Below are 27233 nucleotides of genomic sequence, written 5' to 3'. Positions count from 1 at the left end.
AGTGCGTAAGATGCCGGCCTTTTATCTGACAACTCCGAGTTCGATTTCCAGTGAGGTCACAATTCATTTAAGTGCTTTTCTAAAAGCCTAATTGTTTGTAATTGTGTCATTTCTATTATTGATTCACTGCACTACTGTCATATTGGTCACTTTATACGAGACTTTGAAAGATACTTTAAAATAATAACAATTATATCGCGCTTTTAAGGCCACTAATCAAATTTTTATCAAGTAAAATTGTTGATTTTTATTCATTTTTGTACTCTACCGAATATTTATAATTTCATCTGGCAACGTTATGAAATACTCAATACACTAGACTAATATTTAATAAAGGGTAATGTCGTGCTATTACTTTTTATAAAATATTACTGTATAAAAGATTTTATAAAATATTCTTCATAAAAGATATTTGTCAAAGATTTTTTATAGTGGTCCAACAGATAGCAATGTTGTTGTTTGTTTGAAAATTTAATGTTTGGGCGTAACATTCCAAATTTAGATAAATATGTTTTATGAATTAAGTAATTTATATTGGTTCAGATCTTTTGATAAGACAAGTAATAAAATGATTTTTAATCTTAGTTAAATTAAAACGTCTATGTACGATGGTGAATCAGGAGTGAACTAAAAAGTTTCACTTGTATCGTTTGCGTTTGTCACACTCATTCATTTTTTAATGCATAACCTTCTCGTGACATCAGGTATAAAGAATAAAGGCTCTGGCACACAGAACGCAATTTGTCGCGGCGGGCAGCGATCTCTGCTGGCTCGCTGCGACAGATCGCCCTGTCTGTAGCGGGGATGATGCAATCGTTGTATACAACTAGATCGCGTTATGTGTGCCAGAGCCTTAAAAGAGATAGAATATCAAGTATGTTTTATTTATTGAATGATGGTTGTGCGGTGCCAATCAAATTATCTCAAAAAACAGTTTTAACTATGTAACTGATATGTTATATTTATTAAACTTAGCTGTAGGGTGCCAAAAAAAACTGTTTCAGCAGATCTATTCCAATTACGTAGCACTATTACAAACTTTCCTTATTATTATGTTTCTGAGATAACGCCAATATGTTACGTATGTATTCAAAGTGTGCAATTGTTATCTAAATTGTGAAGTTAACACCTGTCAACTGAAAATGCTCATTTATTACAGTAAGATTTGGCTGAAGCGGTGCTGCGTATGCGTAGTGCCTTTCTCTTTTGTTACTTGACGTTTGGCTATCCTAAAAAACTATCATGCATGTGCAACGCAAGAAACATGCTGATCTATTTATGCCTTCTTTATTTCAATATTAATGAAATTCGGTGTTATTTGGGCATAACCTGTAAACTGCAAAATGTTGAATTTACAAGAAACCAATTTTATTTTAAGCTTTGAATTGCGCACATTAATCTCGGTTCATTTTTTTGTCTTGTATTGAGAAAACATTCAAAAATAAATAACTGAAGATGAATGTGACAATAGTTCGATTGTTAATTATTCCACTAATTAGGAAAATAATGTCACTTATCAGTGATCAAACTATGATAAGGTCTTTGGTCATGTTTTGACCAAACTAATCGCTGTGTTTGTTCACATATCATATTATTACCATAGCGTTTTGACCATTTTAAATGAAATATAGATATTGAGTTATTATCAAATGGAAGATAATACTATAGAGACCCAATTTTTATTCTTGCCCAAACACGATCGAATTAAATCAGATTTTGATGTCGCGTTTAATATAATATTATATCAAAATATGAATATAAATCCACATAATTACGTCAATGACGAGGTACATTGCCATTCTAATCTGTATAAAATGACTACTCACCGTTATCAGAGGCGGTGTTATCAAATGTTGACATTTACTAACCCGGGATACTTAACACTTGGAATACATCATAGAATATTTATCAGAACTCTTATTGATTTTGATGTGAAGAGTTATGTTGGAATAAAGCTGTTGATAATGTGTAACACATTCCCTGTTTGTTAACTGTTAAAGTTTTTCATGATATTATAATGTATGTATATTAGGCAATTAGACGACATTTTATTAGTATATAGGTATTAGATAATATACTTATTGAATCCTTCCATTAAAAGATATTCAACATCTTGACTGTACCAATGTTAAGATTAATTATTATGTATTTTGATAAAATATATTTATTAAAGAATTGTTTTAAGAAAAAAAAACCTTGTTTTATTTTATTTATACATAGTGCAATTTAGAAATCGTGACAGATTGTCATTTCATACTAGGGCTTCGAACCGGAACTGAACCGAAAACGGAAAAAACTGTTATTTATTAATAGTTAAAATTTGTCGCAATTAGTATGTCACTGCGTAGCATATTGGTAAATACGACGGATGGGGTGTAAACCCGGGAGATACAGGGTTCGATTCCCTGTTGGGGTGGCTTACTTTTTTCAAAAAAGATTTTATCTATTGGTTATAATATACTCTCTCAGAAAGTGTTTTTTCAAAATTATGTATGTTCAATAATTAGAATGATACATTCTTAAATCTTGTGAATTATTCGTTGAATAAAAGAAATAGTTAATTATGTTATTTATTTAAAAAAATATCAGTTTTTTCGGTTAGGTACATGTTCAAACACATGCGTTGACACGATCTTACTCCCCACTTCAGTTATCGTAGGTAGGTCATATGTATCAAATTCAAGGTGCAAAGAAATCATTCACGATCGTGTGACGCATCTTGACATACCTAATTCTTATAAATTATATCTAAAAAGTTATGGCTACGGCCATGCGTTGTAGCATAACCGTTGGTTTCGGAGCATGGCGCCGGGCTATCATACAAGTACCATAAAATGTTCTCAGTTCTGGTAGAAAATATATATCACTCGGAGCTGAACAGAAAACCGAATCCCGGAACGAAAAATGGAACTGAACCAATATATATATTTTTTACTTGAACCGAAACGAAAACCAAAATGAAAGAAAATTACGGTTCGAAGCCCTGTTTTATACGCAATGCAAATTGGCAACTAAATCTAATAGCAGTAGTGTGAAGTCTTGTAGCTAACTTAATCGGTGGAAAGCTATCCAGGTCCTTCTTTTGCTACAATTTCATACATTTAGAGTCAATTTTTATAGAAGAAAATTGTTCGACATCTTTATACTTCGTTTACACGTGCATGGATTTACTGCTGACAGTACGTATAATCGCAGCCGTAACATGTCTTCTCGTGCATGTTGCAAGAGCTTCTGAATTTTCATGCGAAAGTTGGATTTGTTCGATATCTGCACCTGCGCAGTAGAACGATAGTGGCGAACCTACCGGTAAAAAAAGCAACTACACCGTGCAGAGACTCATTTTGGGGTTAACCGATTTTCACGACTGACAAATAGTACCATAAAATGACAACATCGTGTCTCACTTATTCTTGAAGAATGAGATTGGCGAGACAGCGAGTATTTTTACGTGTAAACAGTCATTATCGCGATAGTCTCATTTAGTGCTGACACCGCGGCTGGCGCATTTGGATTAGTTGACCATTAGATATAATTAACATGATATTTTAATGTGGTAATTAAATATTAATTAAAAGGTCAGCAGTGATTGTGTTATTAAAATATACACTATTGGTGCAAGTAAATCCATGCATGTGTACAGTACTATTAGTTTTACCTAATTTTTATTACAAATCGATTTATTAAAAACATATTTACGGCTTTGAGGTCAAATATTATAAATTTTAGGATGTTTTTGTTTTCTTTTTTATATCAAACCAACAATCTATAAAAAATAAATGTAATATAACATATTATAATGTTGTGGTTATAATGACCAAAAATGTTAGTTTTTAATTATTTTATTAATTAGAAGATTATCTTAAATGTTGACTGTTTTTAAGGTACCTAGGAACTAGGTCATTGTTTTCGATAACAATGATAACCACATTTAATTACTTTAACGTAATACACATAATATCGAAAATAAAATATTGTGTTATAGTATTTGGCTACAGCGGTGAAGAGGCTAGAACATTAGTCCCTTGTTACAACTGTTCTCAGTATCAATCCTAAAAAAGATTGAGGGTTTGGAGCAAGGCTTGATCAAAAATGAACCATAAGTGTTTGTGAGAAAGCATTCGGCACGCTTATATCTCCGCAGTATGCATTAGAGTAAGATAGACTTTCTCGTGTCCGGAAACTTGTACGAATGCAGTTTGCCGTATCGCACTTCACTGTGAAATGTTGTATCGGAAATATATGGCAGTATATTAAAGACCGGCCAACCACTTTGGGTCGTATAGTACTGACAAAAATTCATGTCTAAATAAAACGTGGTTCTTGTCGGTTTACACTTTACAGGAAGCCAGCAGCAAACAAATTTATCTCATTTCTTCTCCATCTCAAGTCTTCTCAGGTCAACTCTTTCCGATAAGAAAGCTCACGGCGAACCGCGTGTCAAGGTGAAATGTTTTATGTACAATTTACATTTACAATTTGCTTTAACAAGCCTAGGCGCGTCCGCCGTTTTGTGGTAGCTTGAGCTAACTATAATGTTCTACACGGTCGACTGATCACCCGTAACTAAGCTGTACCAGGATTTGTGTCAATAACTGGGGATTTGAGGTAAGAGGAAATATAGGGATGAAAGCGACCATAATTGGCCCAACCACCATGACATATATATTCAATATAACAAGTAAGTTGTTGTTTCACATGAAATACACAGTTTTAAACATTGTAATAGGTATGTATCGGTCATACATTTGTTTAAATGTGAACTTTCAAATTTCTAACAGTGTATGCATTCCATGATGGTCGAGCGGCTAACGTGTTGGCTAATAATGTCGTGGATCCCAGGTTCTAATCCTGGGTCCGGCAAATACATTTATTATTTTGCAATATGATACAGTGGTACTGCAGGGTTACTAAATAACCACACGGTTATACTGAATCAACAGATTTATTAAGTTCGATGACAATACAAGTGAAAAGGTGTAAATCGTTAGGAGTAGGAGTTAAGGAGAGGCCTCACAGAACATAATATGTTAATATTAATAAATAGAATGCCTATAGGCTATATACTAATACAGTAAATTTTGACGCAGGCAGCACTCGAAATAGAAAATTTTACGAACCGGAGCGCTTGATAATTTTACTAAAATATTAACATATTGTACGACAACATCTTCTTGGCTACGCTTCTAGGCGCTGCTGTCTACTAAATGGGAGGAGCTTGTTAGTTTATAATGGAATTCCGGGTAAAAATGGGCGGAGCATGTTAGTTCACAGTTTTAACACGTAGCCAAAAAGATGTTGTCGTACTATAGCTATTTAATTTTATCAAAATAAGTATGTTAGATTTGTTGTTATATTATACATGGCATATCTAGCTCAGATGGTCAAATAAATAATTCCACGAAACGGAACGATTGTTTTGGGGATTTTATGAACCGGAACGGCGCTCCGGTGCGTCCCGTACATTTCGAGCCCTGGACGCAGGGTTTTGAATGTGTGAGTGTCCTACAAAAATGAACCACACATTATAGATGTGCAATAATTTTTGTAATACACCAATATTAAATGAGCATCAATGCATAAACCAAGAGAATGATACACCCCTGTTACAGGCGGGCTTCTCCCGGTGTAAAATAATCATTTAGTAGTCATAAGTCGAAACGTAACCCTGACCTCTAGAAACGGCTTCATAAAACATCTAATCTGATTCCTTGCTCAACTACGTAATTTAATTTTTTTTATTCATGAGTAAAGGCCTTCGTCCGGTGCGTGAAAATCACTTACTGGGCGGAGGTGTAATTAAGATAGATTTTAAAGTATAAATGATGATGGATGAAAGAGATAATTTTAAGATTAAATATAAGTACTTATTCATATATAATAAATTTTGCCGCGCTTGCCGGCAACGTTCGAATTTCCACGCGCCTGCGCCGGGGTGGTCCTCGTGATTCGTCAAATCAAAAGCATCACGCGATAAAATTTGGCCAATCACGAGAGTCCTTTTTGTTGGACGGCGTAAGATAATACCAAGTTACGCACGAGACAGACGTGGTTTCATTTAATTTCTCCTCAATTTAAAATATCTTTTTTTGTGAATCCGGGGTTCGATGGACACCTGAGCAAGCCGCTGGAACCCCGGGTATCTCAAGAAGTTGTCAGTATTCGACGTATCACGTATTCTTAACACGTGTTTAAATTTATCCCGCATTCTTCCTTATTCGAGATCGGTTGACTGCTTCTCCTTACCCGTTAGGTATTTCAGTTCCCATTATTTCTGAGTTCCCTAGGAGGCCTTCATTCAACAGTGGATCAGGTGGAAAAGAAATAAAACATTTTCAAATATGCATAAATAAGAAATTATATATTTATATAATTTTACAAGATATATTAAAAATTATATTACACATCGATGAGGCACTGTCAGTTTTTGACTGCATAATAAAATGAATATAGTATTTTTATGTTATAAAGACCCAAACTCACTCTTCTAACAGATACTGTGTTCATCTCAAATGTATTTCAGGCATGGCTTCAGGTATATGATTTCTAGTCAGTTGAGTGGGGCTGTGTCTTTGATATATAACACATTTATAAATAAATAAATTAGACAGTATAATAATTATTATAGAAAAATAATAGTTTTTTGAACAATCTTTAGTTTTGTCAATACATATAATCTCATTTTATGAATAAGGAAAAATCTCTATGGTCATTTTTTCTTTACAATACCGTTTTATGAGCTTTGGATTCCTAAGTATAGTCCATGCCATATACATATACCTGCACACAAATTATATAACGGTTTACAAAACCTGCAAACATTGCAATCAAATTAAATGTATTTTGGACAGTCCACATTGCACGCTTTAATTAAAACAATATAACAAAACACCACGCGTTGCTACTCTTGGTGAATTAGTACAATTTTTCTCACAAATATGACCAGATTTGGTTTTTTGTGCTGTAAATTTTATACAATTTTTTAATGAAGTTTGATTTTTACGCTGTGTTCATTTAAACGTCTTTACAAACAAAAATCGTACAATGCCCACCTTCAGTTTGGAGAAACCCGATATAAAATCGCATTAGCTGGAAACCAATTCACACTAATCAGTCGTTACCGCATTGGTTGCTAACCGTCTAATACTAATCAACGACCAATGAATGGCTCCGAATGCTTCAGAAACTGTCAGAAATCTATATGAATTTAGCTGAAGGTAATCCTAGGCAGATGTAACATGGTTTGGACAAAACATTAATTTAAAAAAAATTGTAAATGTTAACTTTATGGACGTAACATCTTAATGGTAAATTGTGCTTTTCCTTAATGTAACAAAACGGTAACAGACAAAGGTGAATGGATAATAAATTATTTGTAACAACCTATTGAAACTAATATATATCACATTGTAAATTGGTTTAATAAATAAATGGAATTTATTTTAAGATTCTTGTAAATAATATAGTAAAGTTAATTGTGTAAATACTGGCTTAATCCATGTATTAATTCACATGGCGGCAGGTTGACGATAACGAAAGAAGCAAAAACACTATAGTAAATAACAAAAAAAAGAAACTACAGAACTGAAAATAATGCCTTTTCACAGTTAAAATAAAATGCGTATGCAAATTGAAATTAAATAGAATTAATATTACTTTGTATTGGTAACGTTAATACGTTAATACATTAATGTATTGGAGTTATATTGCTATGGCTCCACGGTTCAGGGTAGACCACGACAGTAGCGGAGGGTGGAGAGTATTTGTTTTTATTGAACTAAGACTACAATTTACAGATGGTGTTGGTTAGTTTTTAAAAATCAATTAAACCCTGCTTAACCAAACCATTATTTCGTATACTTTGGGCGATACGACGATAAGTTGTACACACTTTTTCATTCATACTTATTCGTTTTCGTTGGATTAAGAATATATATATCGTTAATTTTTTTAAATTCATTAAGCCCTGCCTAACCAAACTATAATAGATAAAAAATATTGTTCTATCTATAAAATATTCAAAGTTACGTATGATTGAATTGCATAATTTTAGATATTTTATAGATGGACGAGTATTTTTTGACTATTATTTATCATGGCTTGGTACCGCAGGGTTTAATTGAATTTTTAATACTAACCAATACACTCTGTAAATTATTGTAGTCTTATTTCAATGAAAAGAAATACGTATAACTGACAAAGTTTAGTGTGCACTATTTATGGTGGATCTAACAGCCTACCTCCACCCTTCGCCACTGGACCACGGACATGCCAAGCCGGTGAAGTCTATATGTGGTAGATATTCAGACTATCGTAGGAGTTTTATTTTTATTCGAATACGATGATGTTAGACTCATTAAAAGATTTTATAAATAAACCTCACGATTATACCAATTAACTAACATTGGAAAATAATTCTTAATTCTAGTTAACATTTCATAAAATATTAATTCACAACAAAACGACATAGAGTTACTTTTGATATTTCAATATTGAAAATTTTTTTAATATACATATTATTACAATACGTGAAATATATTTATATTTTGATTGGCGACAGGAAAATCATTGAGTGTTGACAGTTTCAAATGGGGTACACACATCACGCGGAAGATGGTAGATTCCAAAGAGTGCTCGTTACTGAATGGGAATGATTACAGCAACATTTAATGCATTGCGGAGTAGGGACTCACGACTGTACTCGGTTAAAACCAAATGCCGCTTATTCGACGCTTGCATTTTGACGGTGTTGATTTACAGTAGGTAGTGAATCTTAGGCGTCATATTTTTTTCAAGTGAGTATACTGCCCTTGCAAGGAAGAAGGCAGTAACTCGCAAAATTTGCAAATTTGAGCTATGAATGTTAGGTAATTTTAAAAGCTATATATTCTGTTTACTTTAAAATCAGTATTATCACTAAAATACTATTTACGATAATTTGCGGGTCACGACATTGAAAACAAAATATGATATATTTACGTGCGGATTAGTAACGCATTAATAAACGATGCAGCGCATTTGCAGGTAGACATATTACGACAATTGTTACATTATAATATGTATTGATGCTTCTCTTGGTCTTATTATATCGTATATTTTTTATTAAGGTAGGCTTTAAATAATCATTAACTGGATGGCTGTCAATGACGTCTTAAGACGTCCCCGCTTTAAACGGGAAACGGGGGTAAATCGGAAATCAATTATTTTAAACATACAAATATGTTGAACACACAATGACATATTATATTGGGAATGTCGTCACATACTCAGAATTGAAACAGAATTCGTTTTTACCACTTGAAGCAGTAAAAAGGTTATGAGTCTTAAACACTGCATTCAATTATACCAATGTTTCAAATCGTCAGATTTCTCTACCAGCAAAGTGTAGATGTTTGTTTTTAACACAGTTTTAAATAATTCTAAGTACAATCGAATAAAAAATACTATTAACTTAAAATGCGTTGTATGGAATTAAAAATTTAAGAGAATGTGTAAAATTTTATTTCTATTATCCACAGTTATTATTATCAGTGGTGAAGGGTGGAGGTAGGTTATTAAGGTCAGACATAAATAGTGCACACGAAACATTGTTAGTCATACGTATTTTTTTTCATTGAACTAAGACTACAAATTGCAGATCGTATTAGTTAGTTTTTCAAATTCAATTAAGCCACACGTAAACCAATCCATAATAAATAATAGTAAAAAAATATTTTATAGATAGAATAATATTTTTTATCGATTATGGTTTGATTTAGGCAGGGCTGAATGAATTTGAAAAAACTAACTAACACCATCTGTAATATGTATTCTTAATCCAACGAAAACAAATAAGTATGACTGAAAGAGTGTGCCCTATTTTTGTCAGATAGCATACCTAATCTATTATGGTTTAGTTTAGGCAGGGTTTAAATGAATTTTAAAAACTAACCAGCACCATCTGCAATTTTTACAACGTTGTTATTAGCTCGTATTCTTATTTGTCCGGTGGTTGTTTATCCAGTACAAATCTTGCAATCGATTTTTAACTAACTTCCCGACTAGCTAGACATTTGAAACTTTTAGAATATATCAGAACACGATGCCAATGCATTCTTTTAGCCATCTTCAAATAGAATTGAATTAATTTTCAGTTAATTCTGTTTTATATGAAAAGTTATTTCGTAAGAAATCTGTAATCCAATCCACTATTATTGGTTGCTAAGGGGGTGGTCCTAGCAACAAAATTATTAATATTACTATGGAAATCAAATAGACATTTCAGTATTCTATATTTGTTTTTTTGTTTGTTTGTTTTTTATTTACTTCATATCAAGTATCTACAAGTTTGAGCATATTGAGCATAATAATTCAACAGAAAATTTAAAAACGTTGTATATAAAAAGTTCTTTTTATCTTGTAATTATATATTATTAGTTCAATGAAAACAAATATACATAAGCATGACTGATAAAGTTTAGTGCGCACTATTTATGATCATAACAGATCATCACAACAGTCAGATCGTAACAGGCTACCTCTACTCTTCGCCAAACAAAAAGATGAGATTTGTACACAATAAGACGAATAAAAAATAATTCTACTTTTAATCCATAAAATACAATATTAAATAATCTTACTGTAAGTAGAAAAAAATAGCAAAATATTGATATAACATTAATGTTATTTGCATAAAGCCGTGTTTACACATGAGCTAAGCAGTGTACATAATGACGTAACATACTGTAATACTCAGTATTTGTACAAACACAACATTTTCTATATCTAATGTTAAAATTAGTCATCATTAAACACGCCCTATGTAAACTACTCTAACTGCATGATTTTGAGTTTATACGTTCACGATGAGTAACTAAAACGGTAAAGCAGTGATCCCGCGGAATTTTACCAAAATCAAAGTGAAAATTGGTATCATTCCTAATTATTTATTTACTTAATTTTTGAAGTCATACTTCTTTAGGCGCATTTGGAAAATCAGATCAGAGTGTATTTTTGGCGTGTGACATGTAACACATAATTTATTTTTTCACACAAAAATAAACGCACTCGATTGGATTCGAACCACGGATTGTTCGGTTATCAGCCGAACGCATTACCTTTACGCCACAGTATGATACTCCAATCGTGGCGATTATACAGTATAATATTATAGTTTAGAATTGTTCCGTTGCCTAGGCAGTGAATTTATTATTGTCGGCCATTTGCAATTCCTTACGTAAACAAACTATTAAACGTCATAGTGGCAGTTGTTACTTTAAAAATAAAAACAACGATAAATAATTATATAATTTAGTAATATAAGTTAAAGTGTATAGAAATAAACCAACGGCGTTTCAATAAGCGGTCCTTTTTCTTGAGTGTGTAATTTAACAAGATAATTAAGAGCTAGTCGTTATCACAAGTTTTTGTTATGTTACGCCAAAGAAGTATAACTTCTAACGCGCGTACATAAGTACACACCGATTTTTTCTATATTGGTCGGCGCGTATTTTTGACTTTGCAAGTGGAGAATAACATAGTTCTAAGTGTTTGTTTTCGTCGAAACAAAAGTAGCAATGAGGCAGCTTAGAATACTATTTAATTGTTGGGATTGTTTTGTCAACGCTGAACACTTAGAACCTTGTAGTATTAGGCTCGTGACTTGTTTATCCTATAAAATTCTTTCAATATTGTAAATAGATTTGATAGTTTCGTCTTGTAGGCCATCAATATAAGTTAAATAGCTTTTTAAGTCCTCGATGTACTTCATAGCATTTTCTAATACGTGCTCATTCTGCATCTTAATTTTAAAATATTTCAGGCGTAAATTGCAGGTGTAATTTACAGTGTCGGCCTATAGTGTCGTGGATCCCAGGTTCAAATCCTGGATCTGCCAAGTACACAGATTGTTTTTCAATTTGTGTATGAGTCAGAGTATGGACCTAATGGTTGAGCAAGTGACTGACATCCATTTCTCGTAAAAACACAATCTGTTAACACAAACCTCCACTCTGTGGAGGCCCACATGATTTTATTGGGATCGAACATGGTCAGAAGAAGAAATTGCAGGAAACAATTTTAAATTGGAAATTAAATCAACTTATGTGAAACAGGTCTGCAGAAACAACACGCAAATAGTGGAAAAACATGATTACAACGTAAAATCGGGGTTCCACTATTGTATTGTTTCGAAGATTGTCACATGACATGTTTGCGTTTCAAAAAGTGAGATGTGCTTATATTTAGTCTCTGATCTAGATTTCAAACCCCTTGCGACAAGTGACAAATCGTTTAAAAAATCTAAAATATTATTTTCTCTTGATAAAGAAGCCCTCGGATGAAAAATACACACAACTGCTATTATATAGAATAGGCTTAATCTTGCCTGTTCCGTGATGTAAAGTCACATTACAATTCTAAAATATTGTATATTTTAATTAATAAGTAATATGTACTATATTCGCCAGTGGCGAAGGGTGGAGGTAGGCTGTTAAGATCCGCCATAAATAGTGCACATTAAATTGAGTCAGTCAAACGTATATGTTTTTATTGAAATAAGACTACAATTTACAGATGGTATTGGTTAGTTTTTAAAAATCAATTAAGCTCTGCCAAAATTAAGCCATAATAGTATTTGTAAATTTTAGGGGATACGACAAAATTGTGCACACTTTTTCATTCATACTTATTTGATTTCGTTGGATTAAGAATACATATTACACATATTGTTGGTTCATTTTTTTAATTCATTAAGCCCTGCATACGCCATACTATAATAGATAAGAATTATTATTCTATCTATAAAATATCCAAAGTTATGTATGATTTAATTGCATAATTTTAGATATTTTATAGATAGATGAGTATTTTTTTACTATTATCTATTATGGCTTGGTTTTCGCAGGGTTTAATTGAATTTTAAAAACTAACCAATACCATTTGTAAATTGTAGTCTTATTTCAATAAAAACATATACGTTTGACTGACAAAGTTTAGTGTGCACTATTTATGGCGGATTTTAACAGCCTACCTCCACCCTTCGCCACTGATATTCGCATATCTTTTAGCTATTTCGAGAATTAAAAACAATTATTTATGTAGAAACAGTTATGAAATATTTGCCAAAATCAGCATTTTTATTTTAAAATATTGTCATATCATTAAAATAGTACGGTAACACAATGTGACAGAATTTATTAATACAGTAAGAGAAGGGTTAATGAAGTCATAAAGATGAGACGTAAACAGAATTATTTACATTATGATTTCAAAACGGACAACGTTAAAAACATTATCTAAGTAGTCTCTTGTAAAGCAAAAGAAACTTAGACATTTTAGAGTAGGTACTTAAAATAGGGCGCAAAGAATTTTATTTTACCATGTTTACTACAATGCTTAAAAAATACAGATCGACTTAATTCAAGTAATTTTTGGTCCACGCAAACGGATCTCCGAGCAAATCATCAGCGCATAGAGATTTACCCTGGTTCAACAGCTCTGCGAACTGTGCCACGACCGGATCCCTCTGACAGGAAGCCATCGCTATGACTTTACCGCCGGCGTCAAAGTAGAATGCCACAAACTTGAGACCTTCCACGTCGCCTTCGATTCTCAGACTGGCGAATTTACCGTGCCCGCAATAACGGATCGATTTACCGAAGAGCAGAGTCCAGAAGAACGGCGTGGCTTTGAGTGGGGTGCTGTTGCCGAGCATGTTGAGGGCGGCGATCCTCCCGTGGTGATGCGCGAGTCCGATATGACCGATGGCCGCGTGGACACCGCCGTGCGAATACACCGGAGCATGCGCTATGTCTCCGCCCGCGAAAATGCCGGGTATATTCGTTTCGAGTTTATCATTAACAGAAACGGCGCCATTCGGCTCTAAATGAATACCAGAACCTTTCAAGAACTCTGTATTGAACGTGGATCCGAGCCCTACGATTAAAACATCAGCAGGTAAGATACTACCGTCGTTTAATTCGACGGAGACAAGTTTACCGCAGTCTCCGATGCATGTTTTTATGTTGGTATTCATTTTAAATTGAACACAATCGCTTTGTCTTTCAAAAAGCCTCATAATACTACCGCCTACTTCTGTTCCAAATGCCGATTGGAACGGCACATCGCCTCGTCCAATTATGGTAATGGTTTTTACTTTGTTGACGCAGTACGCGGCAGCTTCCATACCGATGAAACTGACACCGAGGACAACAACATTCTTTTCAGGACCCAGGTGAGCGAAGATAGCGGCACCGTCTGCCACGTCCCGCAGAGTAAAAATACCATGCAAATCGCTGCCAGGAATACTCAACTTGCGCGATTTTGATCCGGTACCTAAGAACAGCGAAGCATAATTCAGACATTCGCCATTCGAAAGAGTCACGGTTTTATTGCTCGGGTTGACGTTGATAGCTTCGACTCCTTTGTGGACTTCGATATTATTTTTTGCGTAGAATGCGTCGTCTCGGAATTGTAGCTTCTGAGCGGTGAGATCGAGACCTTTGGAGATCTTGATTCTGTCGTAAGGGAGGGCATTCTCTTTGGCGACCATGACCACGCGGCCGGGGCATCCATTTTGGCGGAGCACCTCCACACAGGCGGCGGCGGAAGGGCCTCCTCCCACCACTACAAACATTGAAGAGTCTTTCGGGCAGCCCTTGAGGGATTCTTTCACCCGCCGGTTGGCTGCCAGGTCTGATTTCTTGCCCTTTACCTGAAATTAAATATAAGAAATTCTTTAATGACAACATCCGATGGTAAGGTCACAAAGATTTTGAGGAAAAACATTTTTTATACATGTAAACCTTTAGTGTACGTCCTGAGTGGCAGCGTTCGGCGCAGCGTTGAGCGTTTTGCGCAACTCAAACGTATAACCGTATAAATGTATAACCAAAAAAAGACATTATCTACGAACATTTTCACACACGGTTATACGTTTGAGTTGCGCAAAACGCTCAACGCTGCGCCGAACGCTGGCACTGAGGCCTCACACTTAGGGCGAAGTGTAGTGTTTGTAACTGTAGATTTAGTGGAGGCACCTAGCAACAACACGATAGGTGCGATTTAATCAAAGTTGTTGAAAAAACCTTCTTCAATAGAGATAGAGCGTGGATGTATGAAATTGAAGCAAAAAGAGGACCACTCATTAATTAAGTTAGAGTGCGAACATTGTAAGTGGAAGTGTCATGGCGCTGCGATATATTGTGAAAGGATTATCAGTATTGTAGTTCTCGAAACGGTAACGCTTCTCGGTAAACTTGCCGCAGTCTAGCTATAAATGACTTTGCATTGTAGGTTTATTTGAAGAGAACTTCACACTACTGCTATGACATTTATTTGCCAATTTGCATGGCATCACAATGAGTAAATAAGCACTCAATAGTACTACACGTTGGGATAATTATTTAATTGAAAAATCATGCCATAATCTGTTTATAACTGTTTATCGATTTGCACTCGAATAATTAATACTAAAATCAGAATGGCAACTGAGAAATTGGTGTACCAAACTGGAAAGCGGCCGCTAGCATAAGAACGGAGAGAATGGAGAGAGTTGCTGGAGGAAGCAAAGACTCACCCTGAGTTGTCGCGCTCCCGATGATAAAGTTGCTATATGGAGTAAGACGGTCATAATTATTGACAACTCACCAAGACATTTCCGTCCGGCATCACATTGACCTCGTAGCAGGGCACAGAATCGAGTCCAGGAGAGTCTTCGATGTCTCCGGTGGTTGCGTTGAAACAGGCCCCGTGCCACGGGCATCTGACCCGGTTGTTTCCGAGAGCTCCCGTGTTAAGGGGCGCCCCGTAATGCGAACACTTGTTTCCGATGGCGCTCAAGCATCCTCCCTGCTTGATGAGGAGGATCTTGGTGCCGCCCAGGTCGAAGGCTTTCATCTCATTGTCCTTCATCTCCGACTCGTGGCAGACCACGCTTTCGATGTAATCTCCGTGCGACGACATGCCTTTCGGTTCGGGGGTACCGGCTGAATGAAATTGAACAATAACAAACATTAACAACCGATTGGGAGATGATAAGTGTTAATTAAGCTGAATTTCGTGAATTTAAACTGAGTCGTAACTATATTATTAATGAAATTGATATTTGGCATGAACCGGATTGATTAACATGAACCAGTTGACTCAGCTTATCTGTCTATTACCTTAATTAAGACGTTGAACACGAGTATGATAACACATTCAATTCGTAACTCCAACTGATTTCTAAATAATTTATTAATATATGTATTCCAGATGCGCTCAGAGTATAAATGCCTGTGATATCGTGCACGCTTGATGCAAAATACATCATGCGGGTACATATTGTAACATACTGCCAACACACATTGCATAGAAGAAGGACAAATTCTTGTGGCATTACGAACTCCAACGAAATCACTTTGCAACGGTGTTATAGCCCGTTTACACGGTATATCACCATACAATGACAACAACGCGTCTTGCTTACATCTAACGAATGAGATTGGCGTAACAGTTACCTCTTAACATTATTGCAATAGTTTAATTTACACGCTATTGGTGACAGTAAATCAATGAACGTGTACAGGCAGTATTATACCCCATTTACACGTGCATGGATTTTATGCTGACAGTACGTATTATCGCGGCCATAACAATAAAATACACGTGTAAACATGTATTATCATGCAAGTTGCAAGATTGCATGCATGTATCAAAAAAGTTTGGAAGCTTCTGAATTTTTACACGATAGATTTGTGCGATATCTGCGCCTGCGCAGTAGAACAATAGTGGCGAAGCTGCCGGGCAAAAAAAGAACTACGCCGCACACTCATTTTGGGGCTAACCGATTTTCACAACTGTCAAATAGTATCATAAAATAACAACATCGCGTCACGCTTACTCTTGAAGAATGAGATTGGAGAGACAGTCAGCACTTTTACGTGTTAACAGTTATTATCGTGATAGTTTAAAATACACATGATTGGTACAAGGAAATCCATGCACGTGTATAGGCGCTATTAGTGCCATTTGAAAGAAACAATACCAACACCTAAATGAGTCACCGGCACTGCCGGAAGAATCTGACACCATTCTACCAGATGTATTGTAGCTGTTAATAGTTAATTTAACAAAGTGTTATGTAGATAAAAGATAAATAATTAATATAATAATGATGCTATGATGTTTGAAGTCCTGAGAATTAAAGACAGGCCCTGTGTTTGGATTGGACTGATTAGGCTTTTTTCTCTAAGGGGCTTGAAGCAGAGTAAGTAATCTTGATATATTTACAAAATATCGAAAATATTGTAAATTTAAATAAATAAGTAAGTTCCTACTAATCTCACTGTTGCAGTCAAAATAAGGGCCTCGCACTTGTTAGGACCGGCCCTGGTTAAAGGTGTACAAGAGACATATAAGTAAAAAAAGAGACGACAGTTTCCACATCATGGCATACCTATGTCTTCTTGAAAAAGGATTCGACCGTGTAACTGGTTTGTATAAAAATTATAATAATTTTATTCCTACCAAGTTCTCAATCGAATGGGGAAGTACTGAAAAGTTCTACGTAGTATCAAAACCAGGAAACTACAGTACCTCGGCCACATTATGAGAGGACAAAAGTACAGCATTCCCCAACTTGTCATTCAAGGAAAGAACAATGGTAAGCGTAGCAGAGGACGGCGCCGCATTTCGTGGCTTAAGAACCTCCGTGATTGGTACGAGTGCAGCTCCACTGAACTGTTCCGGGTAGCAGACGACAAAGCTAAGATCGCCTTGATGGTGGCCGACCTCCGATAGGGGATGGCACAACAAGAAGAAGATTCCTACATAATTGGATTGATGTGTAAAAAAATAGTATTATAGGAACTTACTTATTTAAATTGAAGGTTTCGGATTGACTTATACGCCTTACAACACTAAAAACACCAATGAACATAAAAAAATATCAATATTTTTGTTTGGCATGTACCTAGTCATAGGTAGGAATAGGTAATGTTGTATTATGAATTTATAATCACATTGGAGTTAGCTCGATTACCTTGGATCCTTTGACTCCTTGAGAGCTTCTAATTTATTAGGTAGGTACGTAGGTATTATAGTATTAACGTGCCTATATAGGTACTATAATATTTACTTTTATATAGGTAGGTAGGGAAGAGAAAATTTCTAAATGACTGCTGTTTATCTTTCAATAATTCTAACGTTTGATCTTAAAATCAGATAACAATAACTATTTCTATAATATTAATCGTAGATAACAGAAAACATTAATTTCAATTAAAAGCGGTACCTTTAGAAAATATGATATTAAAAATCAAACAATAGACATCAAAATTCACGAGACCGTTCAAATATTATTCGATTTCGAACATCGAATGGAATTCTTGTTTTTTTGACAGCTGCGCACAGTGGTGGCGTCCCTATTTCACATGCGTTAACAATGTGTAGGTAATAAAAATAATTAACTTAATGAAGGTCAACAGTACGAAACGCACACCTGCACGCCGACTCCGACAAAAGTCTATGCAAACTGGAAGCCAAATACACCATAATCATCTTATAAAAGTCGTGAGAGAATTTTTAATGCGGTAATATTACAACATCGCGGTTTGACTTCCTGTCAACCACTTGAAATAATAGAATACTTAAGGAAGTTTGTGTTTATTATGTAGATTGTTATTCCCTTTATTACTAAACTAATCATTGTCTTAATCTTAATCAAACAATTCAATTAATTATCACGATTTTACCATTATTTACGGTTTATTGGTGATTTATCAAATAATAAACATTAGGTAGGTAGTTATTATGTTTGCGGTTGAAAAACAATTTTTAAATTCTATGATTTAGGCCAAATAGATAACTCTCCGTAAACAGATACCGAACTAAAAAAATACCCATTTGTATATATATCTATCTCATGATTTGATTCAATCGAATGCCCAATACTAATTATAGGTATATTATAATTAAACATTTACGACGGCAAGGTCGTGTTCGGTCTGTTGCACTGCTAAAATAAAAGATGTAATTACGTGGCAATCGATTTACATTTATGACACTTTTAAATTAATGACACTGCAGTGTAGATTGAAGATAAATTTGGGGGAGGCCTTCATAGTGGATAGACATAATGCATATTGTAATAAATGACTATAATTTTATATTATTGAAAACCTCTCCCCCACACAAAAACATACCTACGACCCTGAACAGGATGTAAATAAATTATTTCAAGGAGTAAAATGGCGGTAAAATTGAACATTAGAATATTCGCCCCCCAATTTTTATTTACGTAAAATTTTATGATATCGACACGAGATCTTAAAATAAAAACAATCTTTTGTATTTCTGGATAAGGTCAAGGAGAGCAGTTTATAATATATGCTTGAATTTAAAATAAGTAAGTATAAAACAATTAATTATTAAAAACCCAGTTACATGGTACCTACTTATTGTGAATTATTATTGTTTATCAAGACTCCCTAAAATCTGTGTCGGATGTGACCATAAACATAAACAACACCCACCTGTTATTGTATTAGTATGATGTCATAGGGACTTGATAATAAATAGGTAATAGGTATAAGAATTCACTGGAGAAATAAATTAGATAAATCTTACCTTTGCCCGATTTTCCGGATGCCGAATCATTAGGGCTTTGGTTTAGGGTGAATGATTTAGTATTTGAGGACCCCATTTTCTGAAACACGTAATAAAAACGATACAGCTAATAACATATAAAGTGAAAAAATGACGTTTACTACAAAATTAGATTCGGCAATTTTATTTGCAAGTCGTGTTTATACAAAAAACGCAACAGTTGGTCATGTGCGCGACAATGTATGACTCACTTCACGTATTTCCCACTTTTCGGACACAGAATTTAATAATCAATAATGTTTAGCATAAATTACGTAGGTTTTGTGCGAAAAATTCAAACTGTGTGAAGTAAAATATTCACACTGTTTTGAAACGACAAATCGGATGCATTTATCCAGTTGTAGCAGGAATTGTATCCTAGTTTGACAAGTATAAGAATAAAACTGACTCTAATAATATTATATAGGTAACGAACCTATTTTGATCCTCGAAGTAAAATTAATATTCTACGTGCAACTGTACCTATTAGTGACTGAATTATTTAGCAAACATGTCACACTTTCTATTTCTTCGGCCGGCTCAGCGCTCAAGGCAATAATACGCCGACCGAATCGAAAGGGATATCATTGACCCACAGAATTTAATATGACAGACCTAATATTCGTTTATTTCTTGGAATGGCGCTCGTTTAACTGGTTAACGAAATTTTTGATAAAGTAAACTCACTGCACTTGTTGGAAAAGTTGCACGATAAGGAGATAATCTAGCGATCGTCAGATAAAAATGTCTCATGAACATTATTTTTGTGATTCATTTAATGCCTAACGTGCAAACATTGTTATCAGCTATCATTTAATTCTCTTCACTGAATAAAAACAGATTTTTCTAAAAATATTCTTTAGGTTATAAACTGTCATCTGTCAAAGTGAAATCTTACCTTCGTTTGTATCATCTATGTTTGTATCTACCTAATTATCTATACATACCTACCTAGATTGAATAATATTATTATTAAAACCAGCCAACGTATGTATGTAATTTAAAATACCTATAGGTAACACGCAAGTAAAATTCAATAACGACATTAATAATGTTCCAATTATTAATTAAACTACAAAACTATCGGCAATGGCATTGGCATGCATTATTATTTTGGGTAGTAGAGGAAAGAGTTGTACATTGGGACACTTGCTCTAGAAATTAAACCACTATACCTATAGCGGCGACAGTAGAAATTACACATTGTGTTGGCAACTTGTTCTCGTTTAAGTTTCGGTTATTTTATGAAGCGCCTAGTCTCAATTATTTACTTTTGCGCTAGGTATGTAGGTACATTCGAAGGACATTTTAACTACCTATCATTTCCGAAACGTACCTATAAAAACAAAGTACCTAAGCATAATTATTAGGTATCAATATTTTCTTATGTAGTACTGTCGCAGCATTGTTTAAGTAAGCAATCTATCAAATAGGTATGTAATTTGTTAAAAAAATTATGTCTATATTGGTTAGGAAATTTACTTTGTCACATGTATGCTTAGTCGTACCTTGAGACGCTATTCTGGTTTTACCTTGAGACATGTCTCAATGTACTGTAAAATTCCTAAGAAAGCAAAGGACTCATTTTTTTTACGTACCTTTTCTTTTAACTGAGACTTTGTGATGTCTGAGAGGCAGACCTCGGTTTCCTGACTATTATTTCTAGGGTTGGGTCTTGTAAGTACATTAATGCCCTTTCCCGCATGTAATCTGGCTAAGTATTGAGCTGTTGAATTTACATTTACCTTCGCTTTTCAAACAAGTCTTTCGAGGGAAAACAGTTAAGAAAAACCCTCTTCCGAATATTGTCCTTATGGGTCTAACAAACAAAAAGTTCATCCTTTAGCGGGATGTTCGGCTTGAAATTATGATCGTGTGTGGATCATTTTATAACATCAAAGATGTTTGCCCAGTCCCTAGCGGGTATACCCCGTTTTCTGTTTTCTACAAGTTTAGCTCTCACCTGGGCTTTGAGCCCGAGTCTCATTCTGATGTACATTCTAAGGCTACCTAGTTTAACTCTTAGGGTTTCCAAACATTCTTTTACCTCTACCGCTAGACCCTGGAAGGGATCCGGCGGGGTCAGAGTACTGCCGGCCGCATCCGCTGTGGAAGAGGTACCTGTAATTGAGTGAGGAGGGGGTGGATCATCAGGATTTGGAGAGTCAGGGGGTATCATCTTATGACGGAGCCTAGCTTCCTTGCGCTTGTGGTTAAAATTTTGAATTTTGTTGGCAAATAGTGTAGGTTTCTTATGAGGCCATTCTGTCAGTCTATTCAAGAAGGTCACTCTGTATTTAGTTATGGTTTCGGCAATGTCGATTCCATCGTGTTTCGCATTGATGTGTTTGATGTTATGATGAGGCTTGAGTTCGTAGACGATTCGAAGGCATCTGTTCTCTATTGTTTGCAGCGTCTTTAAATTGGATTTGGTGATGTCAGTAGTCCAAATTGGGGATGCATACAGCATGGTTGGTTTAATAACCATGCTATATGGTGCCTTTTTGTTTTCTTCTGAGAGACAACTTCTACGGTTGAAGATGGGTCTAAGAACCCCCATCTCCATAAAGGCTTTTCGCCTGGCTTCTAATAGGTGAGGTGTCCAGTTCAATCTATGGTGAAGGTAGGTATACCCCGAGGTATTTCACAGTGTTACTGAATGAACAGGGGATGTCACAAACAGTAATTTTTCCTTTATAGGATTTTTGGCTCCGCGAGAAGAGAATCGCCTCCGTTTTCTCCGCGTTAACTTTAAGTCTCCAGCGAGTGAAATAATCAGTTAGCTGTCGAGTGCCCTTTTCTAAGTTCCTAATCGCCGTGTCAGTCTGGCGGCTGGTGGAAAGGATGGCTGTGTCATCTGCGTATAGCGCCAGTGTGCAGTTGGCGGGGTTTGGCATGTCACTTATGAAATTATTGAAGAGCCTGGGCCCCATCAAACTGCCCTGTGGTACCCCTGCATCGATAGTGCGGTGAGATGAATTCTCCCGTTTGACCACTGCAAAAGCGCTCGACCGCTCAGGTAGTTCTGGATGATTTTTGTGATGTACACGGGCATGTTCGTAATAAAAAGATTGTGGATTAGACCGTCATGCCATACCACATCAAATGCCTTTTCGAGGTCCAACAGAACCATACCAGTGGTCTTGCGCTGCCTCATATCGGCCATCGCAATCCCGGTAATTCTGGAGAGTGGTAGGGTCGTTGATAGACCCTTCCTGAAACCATATTAAGTGTCCGGGAGGACTTGATTGTGGGATGGGAGAAAGCGGCGAAGGATCACTTTCTCGAAAAGTTTGCTTATGCCATCTAGTAGACTTATAGGTCTGTAGTTTACAGCAAAAGAGTGGTCCTTCTTGGGTTTTGCTACAGCGACAACGTGAGCCGTTTTCCAGGTCTTTGGAAAGTATCCGCCAGCAGACATGCATTAAGATATTAGCAATATGTATCCGCGCCTTCTCGGGAAGTCGTTTTAACATGTAATTTGTGATATTGTCTCGTCCGGGTGCCTTTCTGGCGATCAAGGTATTGATAGATCTAGAGATCTCGCGCGGTTCAACAATTTTAACATCATCGGGATCGATGTCTTCTTTCGCAAGTGCAAGAATTGAGTTGTTCACCAAGGCTTTAGTAGCTGAATCGGTGTCCGACTGGATTTTAGTATTATTGACGAACGCATCGGCAAGTGCGTCTACTTTTTCGAGATCTGAGTATACGAAATTTCGACTAGTCGCAGTCTGTCTGAGGGGCTTTATGACAGACGGGTCCGTTTTAATCGCTCTGGATAGTGCCCAGAGCGAGTTCCGCGGGTCGTCTGTATACATTCTGCAGTCCTTGAGTTTATTGTCCCAATGCTCGGCTTGTAGTTCTGATACTATCTTCTTGATTTTACCTTGCAAAGTATTGATCTCACGTTTGATGAAGTGATTTGTACGTCTAGTTTTGTTCCAGTCCTTGTGTAGCTGGTTTCTAGTATTGATGAGCTCTCTGACCTCATCAATAAGATCCACCGTGATGGGATTTTTCTTGATTTTCGGAATATAGCGACGTCTCGCTGTGAGAATAGTCTAAGTGAGTTCGACGGCCGCTGTCTCTATCTCTACCTCTGTTTGAAAGGTTCTAGGCGTGAGATCAATGCATCGATTAATATGCCTCTTGAATAGGTGCCATTTGGCTTTATAGTAGTCAAATTGGATTTTACTTTCTTTATCGTATTCGCCTCCAACGTCGAAATAAATTGGCAGGTGATCCGACTTCAGAGCATTAACAACTCTCGGGACACCGGATTGAACTTAGAGGTTAGAACTGCGGGGTTTCAACGAGCTTGGACACGAGTCGGCTCGTCAGGATGTGAGATTGAGAAATCGTATTTCTCTGTAATCTTTAAGAGGGCATTGCCACGGGCGTTGTTGGAATGGCAGTTCCAAATCTTATTATGTGCATTAAAATCACCTGCTAGGATGACTGAGCCTCTGAGGTTGGCAAGGTGGACCACCTCTGCCTCGATCACTTTTTCTTTGGCATGCCCATATACCCAATTTATGGCATGTATGCGTCCATTTAAGTTTACTTCAACTGCCGTGGCTTCAAATCCAATGAGTGGCTTAATTGAGATGTGAGCATGTTTTAAGTCTTGATTGACTAGTATCATGATATCCCCCACCCTTCGCTGGGAGAGGGCGGTCCTCACGATAGCAGTCAAAACCGAGAACGGAGAAACGGTCTTTTGGTTTAAGCAGGGCTCGAAATCGACCGGAACGCACCGGAGCGCCGTTCCTGTTCGTGAAATCGGTAAAATTATCGCTCCGTCTCGTGGAATAAATAATTTGACCGTCTGAGCTGGATAGGTCATATAATAGAAAATCTAACACACTTTATGAAGAAAAAAAAGACATAAACTTTGATAACTTTACTATGTAAAAATCTTCAGAAAACTGTCGAGCGCTCCGGTTCGTAAATTTTTCCATTTCGAGCGCTGGGTTTAAGGAATGTCTCCTGAATTGAAGCAATGTCCACGTCTAGCACCCGGTGTAGGTTAGTCAACTCCGGTCGCTTATCGCGCTGAGCAATGCTGCTGGCGTTCTAGGAGATTATTTTTAGTGGGCGCATGTTGGCCATTTAGGGCAACATGCCGCATTTATTAAGCAGAGATTCGGCTCTGTCAAGCCTTTCCTCCATGGACAGGGTAGGCTCTGTTCGAATAGAGCGAGTCATTTTGATATATTCCAGTATGGCTGGAATGTCATCTATGGTGACACCATCCTCTCCGTGAATTCAGTGCTTCCACCAGAGTTGAAGGAATGGTCCTACTGTGGGGGCTTGACTGATTGGCTGCTGCGAAAGCAGATGTTTGCGGTCCCGTGAGAGCTGCCGTGTATGATAGAGTTTGGGGGTCTGCAGCTCGGAAGTCTGATTTGTGCGGCATGGCTTTGGTCTTAGGAGTCGCTGAGGCTGCTTTGCGAGCTGCTATTGCCTTTTTTTCCGACCATGTCCGATCCTAATAGGATCATATGGGCCTCCACATGGTAGAGGTTTGTATTAACAGATTTTGTTTTTACGAGAAATGGATGTCAGCCACTTGCTCAACCTATCAGGTTCATACACTGACTCACACACAAATTGAAAAACAATATGTGTACTTGCCAGACCCAGGATTCGAACCTGAGACCCACGGCGTGATAGTTCAACGCTTATGCCGCGCGGCCACCGTGGGTGTGCTATTGCCTTAGCGTAGGCAATACGCTTAGGGCATTGACCTAAATTGGCTGGGTGGTCCTCGCCGCAGTTGCAGCACCTGACTCCTGGGGAGCCTATGGCACTACCTTTAGGGCGGTAGCATTCTTTGGATGCATGTGCATCCATACATTTGACGCACCTTGCGTCTTTATTGCAATTGTGAGCCGAATGACCGAACTGTTGGCATCTATAGCACTGAGTGCCTCCATTGTTTGACTTACCCCTGAATTTCTCCAGGGACACCTTAACATGACAAATTTCTCTAACTTTGTTTGACATATACTGCATGTCGGAGCCAGGGGGCATTTGCACCAGGAAGAGGGGATTTCTGGTGGAGGTCGGATTTCTGGATCTCATTAAAGAGACTGATTTTACCTCAAAGCCGTTCGCTCTGAGGTCCTCCGAGATTTCTCTCGGTTCTATGCTGGGAAGTCCCTTTATAACTCTTTGCAGGTTCTATCTTCTGCAAGGGTGAATGTATGAAAAACGGCTCCAGAATCTCGTAGACCGTTTACAAGCAGTTTGTGCGCAACTACTGATTCCGTTTGCACGGAGTAGTTTGGTCCTCTAATTTGGATGGAGCATTTATTTTCACCCAGGAATGTATTGAGACTATCTATTGCCGTCTTATGGTTTTCTCCCATTACTGAGAGAATGACAGGAGGAACTCGGGTTTTGCGAACCTTGGAAGGATTTGCAGAAGAGGGGAGGAGTTTTGGTGGGGCAGTTGGGAGTATTTCCTCTGGGTTTAATTACATAAATTTGTTCGCTGTTGGCACAAATGTTAGGGAAATCGAGAGCGGCCGTCTTGGGGCCTTTGCAGTGACTCTCTGCCACTTAAAAGGAAATTTGGGAACCTGAAGTTCCGGAAATTCCGTCTCCATATCCTGGGAGAGGCTATTGAGGGTGGCCTCAATAGGGTGTCCTCAATGGGGGCTAGAGACCTTGACGAAAAAGTAGGGGTTATGACTCTATCATGGGGTTTTATAAGAGGGGGTATTTCGAGGGGTTTCCGCACTGAAGATAGTGGTGCTTTTTTCAAATTTTTCTCCATCGTAGTTTTTAGAGATCTATCCTAACCGGCAGCTTGCTAGGCAGGCTACCGGTGAAGGCGAAAGGGGGAGGAAATGTGCCATTGTATTCCACAATGTTGACGACATCATCGTTGGTCGCAGTGGTATAGTCACAGTGAAAGTGTTGCCAACTCCAACAATCCGCCGCGGATTTCATTCGTGTATTCATTCAGATATCACACACGATCTAATTTTAAAATAAACTAGGTGCAATAAAAATGCAAGATATTATTTACCTAATAAGAACATTTATTCGGTACCTACTCAAGTTCTGGTTCATTTTAACATCATAAAAACTTCAATGTCCCTATGTCCCAAGGTATAGGTACATACCTAACCATTATTGTGCCCAACTTGTGGTAAAAATAACCAACTGGTTCAACGGTGAGTAGTTATGTGAGCTTTGATGATAGCATAAAAATGATTGTTAGCTAAAAGCTACCTACAGCTACTGCCTATGCAGGGCCAAAAGGTTTTCTTACTCGAACAAAAGATGGCCGTACAATAATTTAAAAAATGTCCCAAGGTACAACCCTTTCCCCTACCTATATAAAAGTGCTGCATTTAAATTTCCTATTACAGATCAATAATTTCGATAGCATAATGCGTCGATAAGATTAATGTATTATTTAATTAATCTATGATTACATATTATAATACCTATATAGATATCCATGTAGGCAATTCAATTGTTTACGATTTCGCGGTATGATAAATCAGTGCTGGGGAAATCACCAAATCACCACAAAAATGGAAAATCTGACAAATTTACTAACATACCTACCTACATTAATGTCATTATCTATTTGATCGTAAGATAAATAA

At 36.6% G+C, this 27233-nt stretch overlaps 2 protein-coding genes across 7 annotated transcripts in view; one reads left to right on the top strand and one right to left on the bottom strand.

Annotated features, from left to right (window-relative positions):
- The window catches only part of Tbc1d22 (TBC1 domain family member 22), a 443277-nt gene that overhangs the window by 231576 nt on the left and 184468 nt on the right, over positions 1-27233 (top strand). The window lies entirely within an intron of this gene.
- Positions 13072-20510, bottom strand: LOC147069424 (apoptosis-inducing factor 3). Of its 6 annotated transcripts, none has more exons than XM_085950367.1 (4): positions 20290-20510; positions 19585-19663; positions 15625-15962; positions 13072-14689 (listed from the first exon to the last, which is right to left on the bottom strand). In XM_085950367.1, the coding sequence occupies exons 1-4, from the start codon at positions 20359-20361 to the stop codon at positions 13391-13393; spliced, it is 1788 nt and encodes a 595-aa protein (XP_085806493.1). In that variant the 5' UTR covers positions 20362-20510; the 3' UTR covers positions 13072-13390. The 6 variants fall into 6 exon arrangements, with proteins under 6 accessions (XP_085806493.1, XP_085806494.1, XP_085806495.1 ...); XM_085950368.1 differs by having other exon boundaries at positions 20218-20375; XM_085950369.1 differs by lacking the exon at positions 20290-20510 and adding an exon at positions 20039-20168.

Source organism: Rhyacophila brunnea, unplaced genomic scaffold (assembly GCF_057557595.1).
Source record: "Rhyacophila brunnea isolate RB1 unplaced genomic scaffold, BYU_Rbru_1.0 scaffold_23, whole genome shotgun sequence".
In the NCBI taxonomy this organism is placed as follows: Eukaryota; Metazoa; Arthropoda; class Insecta; order Trichoptera; family Rhyacophilidae; genus Rhyacophila; species Rhyacophila brunnea.
The sequence above is the reverse complement of the archived record's forward strand: the minus strand, read 5'-3'. Positions and strand labels throughout refer to the sequence as shown.